The 12,929-nt window shown below is 43.0% G+C and overlaps 1 protein-coding gene across 2 annotated transcripts in view; it reads left to right on the top strand.

Annotated features, from left to right (window-relative positions):
- The window catches only part of SPATA6L (spermatogenesis associated 6 like), a 74,807-nt gene extending 62,716 nt beyond the window's left edge, over positions 1–12,091 (top strand). For both annotated transcript variants that reach the window (XM_040243308.1, XM_040243344.1), the window contains 5 exons: positions 2,132–2,166; positions 2,896–3,092; positions 7,511–7,604; positions 8,682–8,784; positions 11,918–12,091. In XM_040243308.1, the coding sequence (XP_040099242.1) occupies positions 2,132–2,166; positions 2,896–3,092; positions 7,511–7,604; positions 8,682–8,771 (416 nt within the window). In that variant the 3' untranslated portion in view covers positions 8,772–8,784; positions 11,918–12,091. The remainder of the gene's footprint in view (positions 1–2,131; positions 2,167–2,895; positions 3,093–7,510; positions 7,605–8,681; positions 8,785–11,917) is intronic.
- The last annotated feature ends 838 nt before the right edge of the window (positions 12,092–12,929 follow it).

Here is a 12,929-nt window from a genome sequence, read left to right on the forward strand (position 1 = left end):
CAAGCTCCTGGTTTTGGTAATGGACAGGGAAGCCTGGCGTGCTGCAGTCCTTGTGGTTGCAAAATGTCAGACACGACTAAGTGACTGAACTGAACTTTAACTCAACTGAACTTTATGAGTGAAATACATGAACCTGTGTCAGTACTGAATGTCATGGCAGTGAATTTCAACCATTTCTGAATTAATTCTTAGGCTAGAAAGGGATGGTCATAGCCCATTCTCCTGACCTGGACTTATACCATCCCTGACAACAGGTTTTCTATCTTAGCCTGAAAGGTTTCTACTTTTAAGGGGCTGCACAGTTTCTTGTGATAACTCAAGCCAGTATTCTCTTGGATCACGGTGACTGTTTTGTAGCAACAAGTCAAAGACAGGTGATGGAATGTGAGGCAGAAAATGCTTCATCTTCTCTGTTATTTAGATTGAAAATCACCCATGTAGCCCATAAAAATAGCACTGTCTTCCCCATTACCGTGAAATAAAGCAACAGAAAGTGTCCTTCCCTGGGGAGGACAGCTGGGCTTAATGCTAGCTAAATAACAATGGGGTCATGTATCACATCAGTCTCGGCCTTTGTCTCTTCTTAATCCTGGCAGGTGGAGAACTAAGGTTCCAGAGAGGTTACAGAGTGTGTACAGGTCACACATCAAGTTTTTGGCACACCTACATTTAGAGAAGACGTTCAGACCTCGGGGCTCAGATCCTTGGAATCCCTGTAGCTTCCAAGCTAGACCTTTCCTTAGGTCACCTGTCAGCTCACTCATCCGGGCCTAAGGTAGAATAAAGCAGTGCTTCTCCAACTTCACTGTGCATTTGAATCACCTGGGTGTCTTGTAAAACTGCAGAGTCTGATTCCATAGGGCTGAGGGGGGACCTGGAATCCTTTTCTAACAACTGTAGATTCTGATTCCATAGGGCTGAGGGGGGACCTGGAATCCTTTTCTAACAACTGCAGATTCTGATTCCATAGGGCTGAGGGGGGACCTGGAATCCTTTTCTAACAACTGCAGAGTCTGATTCCATAGGGCTGAGGGGGTCCTGGAATCCTTTTCTAACAACTGCAGATTCTGATTCCATAGGGCTGAGGGGGGACCTGGAATCCTTTTCTAACAAGCTTCCAGGTGATACCGATGCTGCTGGTCCATGGACAACACTTTGAGAAGCAAGGGAACAAGGGCAAGCCCCCTGGGATCAGTAGCAAGGGGCTTCCTAGGCAAAAGGGCAGGTTTGTGGCTATAGCTAAAAAGGGCCTTTGCACTACTGATTCCCTGCTCAGCTGGGAGTATGGTAGAAGAGAGCTTTTGGGACAAGATGGCCACATACATACATGCATGCCTAGAGAATATGACAATTCACATGCTTAAAAAAAATCCCTTTTTATATCTTCCTTCTTATCACTAGTGGCATAGGGGAATCAGCAGTCCCTTGTCACTGCCTCAGTCCCAGTCAGCTGGGGGAAGCCATGGTGGTCTTAGCATAGCCTTGCAAATACTCATGTCAAAAGCATTTTATTTTCAATCTGGAACAATCCCATTTAGTCTTGGTTTTGTCTGTGTATTTATTACTTCTAGTAATTCTCATCATTTTCTGGTATTAGATCTACTTATTGTAATCATAATGATTTTCACTTTTGCTGTGTTGTTTTTTCAAGCCTTCATGTATTCGTTTTTGTCTGTCTTGGACAAGTATACTCAGAGTTTCTGTGTAAGTAGGATTTTATGTAAACCTAATATAAAGGGAATGCCAGAGAGGCAGAGGTTTTGAATTTTATATTGAGCCACATGGTTTTCTTTTAGGCAGTGGACACCTGGGCAAATGTGTTTTCCGAGCTGCCCAAGGGCTACTGAACTTGTTGCTTCACTTTAGACTCACTTTTACCCTTCTTATATCCATATATACTGCCATTAATATAACGTTATTGTTTACCTCAAGAGGACAGAAAAAACTCAGAATTTCTGTGACTTCAGGGAGAATTAAAAGTGATGGTATGATTTACAAGGGATCATTTAAGTTCTCTAATAATTCATTCATTGTGTAATGTTTTTGTACTGCTGTGCAATAAATTTAATAGCAGCTTTAGGAGTAACTGGTAATAATGAGTCATTGAAACACCTGTTTCTCTTTCTTCTAGCGTCTTCTCTTGACAGCTTTGGAGCCAACGTGAAGGTAATTTTAGAAGTAGCATTTGTAAAATGATTTATTACCAGCTATATAATGTCAATTATTGTGCTTTCTCCCATGAGCAGTTGAAAATACATTTCTAGCTCATGTTGCTTGTGGAATTGCTGTAGTTTAACTTGAGTTGCTTTGCTTTAGTTGGTTTTTTCCCCTCATATAAACTCCTTTCATTTGTAGGATGAGTCACCAGTGAAAGTGTATGTAGGTTCAATACCTACTTTATCAGTAGTAATTGTCATTGCTTTTTATCGAATTGAATCTAGAGAGGTGGTCAATCACTTGTTCTTAAAGTCTGATTGGCTTGTTCAGGTGAAGGTGCAAGCTTCCATGTTACAACATGACAATGGATATATGCAAAGAAAATGGAGTACTCTCAGCTTCCTTTGACATAGCCTTTAAATATTTTGTCTAAAAATTTTTTCTTTCCCAATGCAATAATCCCTAGTCCTCACAAATCAAAATTCAGAGCATGAGTTTATTTTGGCTTGTTAATATATTCCAAATGAATTTGGTTATCTTTCCTTTCCCTTGACTCCTGAGCATTTTGTCTCTAGTCTTCTCTGCTCCCACTCCTCTTGTATTTGCAGGAGATCCTGGGGACAGGTATTCTGTCTTCTTGCCCCCAGTTCTCTTCCTTGTCCCACCCAACCCCAAGCTCTAAATTAAGCAAACAAAAGCAAAAGCTATAACTAAAGATGAATGCACATTGTCACTCAGGTTATCAAAGAGCCAGATGAACGGATTGTTTTAAGGAATGAATCACCGTCATCTTTAGATTCAAGTAAGTTTGGAAAGCCTTTGCCCAGTTACAGTAACCAAGGGGATGCTGATTTTCACCAGGAAACTTCATTTGACACCTCCCAGCACTCCAGATCTCCCAGCCCTCTTCTGGATCAGCACCTTCTCCGAGAAAGGTCAGCAGCCAACACCCATCTCTTTGCTAGAAGAGTGACTTGTGGTCTGACAGGAGTAAAAGTCAGGTCATTTTATCAGTTTGCTTCCTTAGGAATATTCAGCTGGAGCAGCTTGACATGAAACATTATTATTCCTTGAAAAATAATGCTAGAAGTAAGAATTGAGATTTTTCTCTTACCTCTGGAAAGCATATCTCAGAATGTTTGTTGAAAATGGGATAGGCAGCTCAGTTGGCATAGATACTATTTATTTCTCCATTATTATCTGTCATTAAAAGTTGGCTTAAAGCTCAGCATTCAGAAAACTAAGATCATGGCATCCCGTCCCATCACTTCATGGCAAATAGATGGGGAAACAGTAGAAACAGTGGCTGACTTTATTTTTGGGGGCTCCAAAATCACTGTGGATGGTGATTGCAGCCATGAAATTAAAAGACGCTTACTCCTCGGAAGGAAAGTTATGACCAACCTAGACAGCATATTAAAAAGCAGAGACATTTCTTTGCCAACAAAGGTCCGTCTAGTCAAGGCTATGGTCTTTCCAGTGGTCATGTATGGATGTGAGAGTTGGACTGTGAAGAAAGCTGAGCACCGAAGAATTGATGCTTTTGAACTGTGGTGTTAGGGAAGACTCTTGAGAGTCCCTCGGACTGCAAGGAGATCCAACCAGTCCATCCTAAAGGAGATCAGTCCTGGGTGTTCATTGGAAGGACTGATGTTGAAGCTGAAACTCCAATACTTTGGCCACCTGATGTGAAGAGCTAACTCATTTGAAAAGACCCTGATGTTGGGAAAGATTGAAGGCAGGAGGCGAAGGGGTCGACATAGGATGAGATGGTTAGATGGCATCACCGACTCAATGGACGTGAGTTTGGGTAAACTCTGGGAGTTGGTGATGGACAGGGAGGCTTGGCTTCCTGCAGTTCATGGGGTCGCAAAGAGTCAAACATGACTGAGCGACTGAACTGAACTGAATATTAGAATCCCAGCTTTTGATTTCACTAGTATAAAAGAACTCACTATAGAAAGTTTGGAAATTATAGAAAAATGAAAAGGAGTAAAAAAAATCACCTATCAGTCCTACCACCCAAAGACAAGCATGATTAATATGTGGGTATAGTTTCTTTCTATTTTTCTAGACATGGTTTGTTGGCTTATTTATATCATCATCATATACACACCAAACCTTGATTGCATGTGTCTGGAGGGCAGACCAGAGATTGAGAGCAGGAACCTTTATTTTCCAATCTACATTCTCTACTAATGTGATTAACCATCCAGTTTTGCCCCAAACTGTCCTGATTTTAACCATGAATGTCATGCATTCTGGGAAACTTCTTGGTCCCAGGCAAACCAGGACAGTTGGTCATAGCTCTAAGGAAGTAGCACCAAAGATAATATTTTCAAGATAGTTGGTTTGAATGAAGGATAGGCCAGTCTGCTTTATTCTGCATTGTTAAGTTTTGAGAGTAATTTCCATCTAAATAATACAGTTGGAGACTTTCCTGGTGGTCCAGGGCTTAAGACTTTGAGCTTCCACTGCTGGGGGCGTGGGTTCAGTCCCAGTCCCTGGTTGGGAAATTTAAGATTCTGCATGTTGTGTGATGTGGCCAAAAAAACCCCACAAAGACACATGAAGAATCAGTTACTAATTCATGGTATTTAGTAGACATTTAATAAATATTTGCTGACATGGGAAAAATATCATGCCTCAGAAGGGAAACAGATAGTCAACCTGTTAGGCCTCAGATAGAAATGTTAACATTTAAGACATTTCTTCTCATCTCTGAGAACTTCCAACCTAGCAGAGGATTTTTTTTTTTTTTTTTTTAATGTACACAGAGAACTTTCTACAGGGCAGAACTTTGAGAACAGTACAGACAAAATGCTATCAGAGTACAAAGGAAAAGGATGGTACTCTGGAATGTTTCATGGAGGAGGTGGCATTTTCATGGGGGCCTGGAGGGGAGGGGATTGGATTATGATAGTTAATGGAGGGGAGGAATGGAAGGTGAGAAGGCAAGGAGTGCTATCAGCTTCTAGAAGTTAGAGCAGCCTGGGGGATGAGTGGGTGCCAAGGCTGATAGTCAGAGGGGTGCTGTGGAAACCAAACTAAAGAATTGGAGCTCAGTTGGAAGCCTTCCCAGGTAGTACTAGTGGTGAAGAACCCGCCTGCAAATGCAGGAGACATAAGAGACATGAGTTCGATCCCTGGGTTGGGAAGTTTCCCTGGAGGAGGAAATGGCAAGTGGCAGCTTTTGCAAGTCAGCCACAGGAATTAGCACAGTTGAACTGTAGAATGATGACAATCACTTATCTCTTCTCAATCACTTATCTCTGATGAGTCAGCAAATTCTGTGTGTCCAAAGTCACTCTAAACTGATAAATTTGAATCTAACCAGATTGTGATTTTGTAAATAAGGCCTTGATCAGGGAAAAGCATAGCATAGTCACACAAAGGTCATCTGGTTTGCCTAAGACCATCCTGGCTTTAGCCCTGAAAGTCCTGCATTCTGGGAAAGCTCTCGGTTCTGGGCCAACCAGGATAGTTTGTCACCTTAACCTCCAGGGAAGTGGCACTGAAAATACTATTTTTAAGACAGTTGTTCTGAGTAAAGACAGCTGTTCAGACTTCCCTGGTGCCTCAGACGGTAAAGCGTCTGTCTACAATGTGGGAGACCTGGGTTCGATCCCTGAGTTGGGAAGATCCCCTGGAGAAGGAAATGGCAATCCACTCTAGTACTATTGCCTGGAAAATCCCATGGACAGAGGAGCTTGGTAGGCTGCAGTCCATGGGGTTGCAAAGAGTCAGACAGGACTGAGCGACTTCACTTTCCTTTCCTTTGTATTCTTGGGGAAGAATCCATTCCCCATTGATCTTAATGTAATCACAGAGGTAGCCCTGAACACTGGGTTTCATTGCAGATTCGTTTGCTCTGTGTACAGCAAGCCCAACGCGGGGTTGCTGAGGTTTGTAGCAGAGAAAGTATTTATTCACAAGGTAGTCAAGTAAGGAGATGGGAGAACAAGTCTCAGATCAGCTTCCCCGAAGGCATGGGGTGGAGATATTTATGGGATAAAGAAGCAATGAGGTCTTAGGCATGAGGAAAGGTGGTTGGAGGTCAAGGAAATGCCATTGGATGTTGAGAAAAGGTGAAGTAATCAGTGCTTTACCCAGGCATATCTAGGTTACATGCTTCTTCATGGGGTATGTGTTCAAAAGTGGAGGAGCTTGGCATGATTTGAGGGTGGAGTTTTTGGCCCTCTGATGTAAAAGAATTATTCATCAGATGTCTGTGCGGACACAGTTTTAGGATCAGTGATCCCAACCAGTCTTAGCCAGCTTGAATCAAACAGGATCAAACTCCATGTTCTTGGAGAATAACTTAAGCCCACCATTACTAGAGTGATCCATAATGTCAGAGGCTTTATCTGTAAGGATATTAAGGAGTCTTGTGATATATTTCCTAGGCTATGTGAAGCTTGGAGGGTATGCAATTAAGGAAGGGAAAAAGAACAACAACAACAACAAAAAAAAACTAAAGCAAGCTTAATCAATAAGGCAGGATGCAAACAGAGAGGGATTTTTAACAAGCAATTTCCTTATCTTCTGTTCTGTAAGACATGCTCAGGGATTCCTGATAGTAGGGATTCCTGTAGTAAATTCCCATTAGGTGTTCAGTACCCACAGAGCCCTGAGATGAGCTATTAGCCTAGGAGTCTTACTCCCAATTTCATCCTAGGAGGAAGACAGACATTAACCAAATAATGACAAAATATCCACTGGGGAAAGTGCTATGAATAAGGGATGAATTGTCTCTAAGTGCATGAAATAGGGAAGCTGACCTCCTCTATAGGAAGGAACTTTTCCTGAGAAATCAATAACTAAACTGAGCTCTGATGGGTGGTAAGGACTCAATACAAGTGGGGTGGGGGTTGTGGGTGGCAGCATTCTACCCAAGGGAGAAGTCCTGTAAAGTGCCTGTGAAAGGGAGAAAATGCTTCATGTTTGAGGAACCAGAAGACACTGTTAAGACCTGTGGTTAAATTTATGTCTGGAGGGCCTAAAGGAAATAACATAAAATAAGATCCTTATGGTGGAAACAGTAGGGATTAAATTTTGTATTAAAAAGTTTTGCATTACATTTTTAAAATATAAAAGCAGGGTTTGTTCTTTGGAGAAATATCTAAAATAGTAAAGTACAGAGAAGAAAAGGAATACACACCCAGACACAGACCATTTTTAACATCTTGGCTGTTTTTATTCCTGGCGCTTTCCTTAGGTGTAGGTTTAATAAAGACATTGAAACTACACTCTGCACACTGTTTTGTATATTGCTGCTTTTTTCTCACTTCTAAGTTATAAGCATCCTTTTATCAGCTACATGATACTCCACCCTGTTTACTCTGTTAAGCAGGCCCCACCCCGGGTCCCAGTCCACATGGAAGAAGATCCATGAAAGGGTCTGCAGTCTTCTGACATCCCACAGAGCCCAGCAACACCTAAACAAGGTCAGGACTTCTGATGAAATGACATCTTTGCTGACAAAATAATATGGGAACCGGATCTCACAGTCTAGCGGGGGAGATAGACATTAATCAGGTAACTGCAGAAACAAGTGTAAAATTGTGATGCTCACCAAGGAGGTACATGGTATGCTGAGAGCCCATGAAAGGGAGTGCTTGACTTGGTTGGCACTCAGGGCAGGCTTTCCTGAGGAAGAGACAGTGGAGCTGCAATCTGAGCGATGAGTAGTAGCTATTAATACTTCAGAGCACAGGGTCCATCAGGCAGAGGTCCTGAAGTGAGGGGGAGCATGGTCGTGTGAGAGGACTTAGAGAAGACAGTGTTGGCCTGAAGCACATTCACTTCCACTCTGGGCAGGAATCCCAGTGCAGGGAAGAATCTGGGGACGTGTGTGGTCTATGTGAGCCCACAACATGGAAGAAAGTTTTCCTCAAAGCTAATCAGGTGTTTTTGACTATTGGACTTTACTGGGGTTGAGGGGAGTGTTTCTGATCCATAGACAGATATACTCAGTACTCCTCTATGGCAGGTGTACAGCCGTTAGCTGTGGCCTGTCACCAGTTCAAACCAATTCAGATGGAAGGTTGACAGTGCACCCCTTAGTTGGGTTTAATTATAACATGTAGTTGAATTGGTCATCTTGACTTATTTAAATGCTGGCATATCCTAGATTTATAGGATCATACTTATAAATGAATATTTATTACCCTAATTACCTGGGTGGTGAAGTATTTTATTGCCTCTCTGCAGAGTCATTTGTTTTGCTTTGTTAACTCCAAATCTTTTCAAGTAGGGGAATCCCTTTAAAATGTAAAGAGGAAGAAAGAAAGGGAGGAGGGAGGGAAAGTGAGAGGGAAGAAGGGAAAGTGGGAGGGAAGAGGGAAGAAAAAGAAAGGAAGAGAGGGAAAAAAATAGTATCTACATACATACATATATCATGAACACAACATATATGGCGTACATGGGATTCATAGATCTCCTAAATGCAAACTATGCCTGCAGTATCATTGACCTGTATTACATTATGAGTAATGCAGTTGCTGGATTTGTTTGTGTTATAGGAAGAATCCATCTCTGAAGTACAGAATATCCTTGACAGACCAGGCTACCCTCTGAAGAAATACCGTGCACACGAACAGAAATATTTTTAAGCTGCTGTCCTATGTAAGTAAGCAGCCTAAGTGCTTCTTCTTGATTTGCTAAAACAATTTCAGTCTCCTGCTTTCAGTACAAAGCATCTAGAAATGTGGTGGACAGGAGTCCAGGAGGAGACAAGAACTACGTTCTCCTTTCACACAGTGTAGTGATGACAGCATGTGTGCGGGTCCACCCGCAGTCTTACCTCCTCTTGTATTCTCCCTCCCCACTCCTTACCTAATGGTCCCTCTTCCAGCTCCTCAGACGCGAGCTCTTTTCTGCTATGGGCCCTTTGCACATGCCCTCTGTCTAGACTACTTCTTCCTGACTTTGTTCGGGTCACTTCTATTTGCCTTTCAAGTCTCATGGCTTTCCGTGGCACCCCCTCCTCCTCTGAGGTACACCTTTGTAGCCTCCTGCAGTTTTCTTTCATTGTTCTATTTCTATGTGGGCCGATTGCTTAAAAGTCTGCCCTTTCTACTTGAATGACACTTTCCTTGGGCCAGGGACTCTTGTTTTCTGACCCACTATTTTATAGCCAGTTACAGTGGGGTCCCATTTAACTTGGGTGAACTCAACTGCACCTGCCAGGTGTGTGCCCTGAACAAGAGCCTGCCTTCCTCTACCACTCTGTCACCACCCTTGCATTAGATGACCTTCCGCTGTGGCTGGTGCTCAGTAAATATCTTCTGTGAGTGACTGTTGAAATTCAAGTGATGAGGCACTTCTCAAATTCGGTTGTGTGGTAAGAAGTTGGTCATTTTTGTGGGCTATCATCATTTTTCACATTTTTTCTTCTTCCCCTTCCTACCCAGGCTCAGCATAAGAATAGTTTTTCCTTATTAAGTGCTACCTGAGTGCCAGGAACTGACCTAAATACTTCAGTTGTATTAAGTGAATTGCTATTTAATGATCACAATAGCTCTTAAGAAGTAGATACTATCACCAGTACCATTTTACAGGTAGGGAAACTGGGGCAAGGAGATGTTAAATGCCTTGCTCAAGGTAGCATGGCCAGTGAATGGCCTTAGCTGTGATCTGAACCCAAGGGATATGGCTTCAGTGACCATGCTTTTACCCATTAAATTCCATTGTCTTCCAGACCTGGAGCTTGTGATAGGAGAACCCTGGGGAGAAAGAGAGGAACCCAAGCAGAGTTGGTGGCCATTGCCTTTGAGCATCCCTCAGAGGGTCCTATGGTGTTGTATCATGGAGTCCTTCAGTCTAGCAACATCAAGATCATTACAGATGTGTGGGATGACGTGCTAGGGTTTCACTGTCATCAGACTTCTAAAATTCTGATTTATGGTCATTCATGCTTGAAGACACATGTCGCCTTGCCTAGAGCTGGCCAGGACTCCCCACCTTCGGCACAGAGGAGTGTGAGGACAGCTTGGTAATTTCCCATTTTTGTAGGCTTCTGCCTTAGAACGTTCTGCTTTGTAGATTAAAGATGGCTTCTGGTCCACTTAATCTCCCATTTCTAAAATAGTCATCTAGGCATTTATATAGAAGACAACCCACATAATTACCACTTAGGAAACATGGCCCACGTAATTACCCAATGTCAAATTGTGTTGAATTTCATCATGCTAACATCAAGTTACCTAAAGCCCTGAACTAGCTAGTATGTGGACCCTGATGTGAGGGGATAGAGAGAAGGTAAGAAAAAAATTAGTAAATTCTGTCTTAGGAAATAAGTTTCCTTCAGCCTTGTATTGTGGTTTATTGGTTTGTTTTCCTTACGAAAACTCTCCCAAGAAGGAGGCAGAGAGCTGGAGGGGAGACCGAGCAGCAGTACCGACTCTGCCTGCCGAGTGTCCCGTCCCTGTGAGCTGCTCCCATGATCCCAGCTGCCACACTATGGCTGGCCCGCAGCAGGAGCCAGTCCACTTACAATCATCCCAGCTCAAGGGAGGGCAAGGAACTCCGGCCCCGGAGTCCTCAGACGCAGATAAGAATTGCAGCCCAAAGAGCTCTCTAAAATTACAGAGCAAAAGGGAAATAAGCCAAGAAAGGGGGGTGGGGAAGGGACAACAGTGAATTAAAATGCTGCTTTCTGATTCTGTCATAGTTCGTTAGGCCTCCAGCTCTAAATGGTATGGCTGAAATGGCTTCTAACCTCACCCTCTCTGCTGGCAGGCAGGACCCACTTTACTTCCTCCCACAGGGGTCCTTTCACCTCTGTTACAATCAAATCAACAAAGCAAACCAGCCTACAGATGCCAAGCTCCAAGCTTGGGGGCCCTCCCCAGCTTCAAAGGGATTTTCATTTGATGGCTTGTGGAGATTCACCCAACAGAAAACAACATGCTTCCCTTCATCCCAGGGGCTCCTGGTCCTGTCAGAGTCTAACAGACCACACAGGCAGTGGCCTTGCACACAAATCACATGGCGGATTTCTGGGTTGGCAATCCTTAGTGAGCAATAGAGTCATCTGGGGGCTTTGAAAAATGCTGATGCCCAGGCCCCACTCCAGACCAACTTAGCTGGAATCTCTGTGGGTGGTGCCTGGCATCAGTTTTTTTAAATAAAGTTTCTTCAGGGGATTTTAATACCCATTTTAGGACTAAGAATCTCCACAGTAGGCTGCAAGTGCTTTGAGGATGGGGGAATTTGGAACACCCTCAGATTTTATACTGGCCCCCTCCATGTTCAAAAATAATTGTTCCATGGAATAGAATTAATTTGGGCATATTTAACAGTTCAGCTCAGTAACATCTACCAGTTTCTACACATTTACTATATGCTAAGGACTATACTTAGAGAAGGAAATGGCAGCCCACTCCAGTACTCTTGCTTGGAAAATCCCATGGACAGAGGAGCCTGGTAGGCTACAGTCCATGGGGTCGCAGAGTCGGACACTACTGAACGACTTCACTACACTACTAAGGACTATATTATTCAGAATAAGACTAAGAAGTAAATACTCTGCTTGTCATCATCCTGATATTCTAAAAAGAGCCCAGGGAACTTGCCCAAGGTTACACAGGTATTTGTCTTGCTAACCTGATATCACCTCTTTCTGGGAGTGTGGGAAAAGGGACTGCACACCAAGGTTGGGATTGAGTGAAGTCATTTTCTTCTCCTTGGTTGTGTTGGTTGATTGCCTTCTTCTTGGTGCCACATAGAGTGTGTCAAGTGTCTTCACATTTCACAGGGGAGACTGAATGGAAGCTGCAGGAGTGTCATGAAGAGCTCACTCAATGAGTCAACTGAACAACCGTTTTTGTTCTGTGTATCAGATCACCAGTGTTTGACCCCCTTTAAATCAAACCTGTACCCAGTCTCTTGTAACCAGGTAAGAGTCACTGATTAAAGTGGTTGGGGCTCACATTTTCTCGTCAAGCTGGACTGTTTGTGTTTCAGTTTGTATGTTTGTGTTAAGCTTGAAATAGAAAGTAGCAATAGTTGGGTGGTAGGTTCTCCATTTGGAAAGCACTTCTGAAAATTTTGATGAAAATGTCAAGATGCCTCCTCAGATGTTCCTTATTTTTGGCAGTGGATATGTTCTTGAAATGTTCTTTTTTTTCCCCCCTCCTTCCTTCTTTTTCCCTCCTCCCCTCTTGCTCTCAGCTCTCCCTCACCTCTATTTCCCTTCTCTTGACTTCCCGTCCTGTCCTTTCCCCATTCCTTCCCTTTCCTCTTACATTTTCCTTGAGCTCGAGGAAGCTGCTATGTAGAGGAATAATCTGATATATCCTCCAGAAAAAAAGACTATCATTCTGATTTTCCATTTTTGGTAAATCCATTCTCTGTGTATGTGTGTGTGGTTGTTGGCTTTTTAGCATTAGGCTTCATTTATTTATTAACATATGATCCTGAAAACCTAGGAAGAGGGAGCAGTGTTTTTGGAGAATTCAGGTCTTGCTTTAAAGGTTGAGTTTCTAGGATACATTTATAAGAGGAGGCTACTTTCTTTAGATTGTATTTTAAACTACTCCTTCTGTTACTTGGCGTCCCTGGTGGCTCAGATGGTAAAGAGTCTGCCTGCAATGCAGGAGACCTGGGTTCAATTCTTGGGTTGGGAAGGTCTCCTGGAGAAGGAAATGGCAACCCACTCGAGTATTCTTGGAAGATTCCATGGACAGAGGAGCCTGGTAGGCTACAGTCCATGGGGTCACAAACAGTTGGACATGACTGAGTGATTTCACTTTCACTTTTCTGTCACC

The sequence above is a fragment of the Oryx dammah genome, unplaced genomic scaffold, assembly GCF_014754425.2.
Source record: "Oryx dammah isolate SB20612 unplaced genomic scaffold, SCBI_Odam_1.1 HiC_scaffold_1, whole genome shotgun sequence".
Classification (NCBI taxonomy): Eukaryota; Metazoa; Chordata; class Mammalia; order Artiodactyla; family Bovidae; genus Oryx; species Oryx dammah.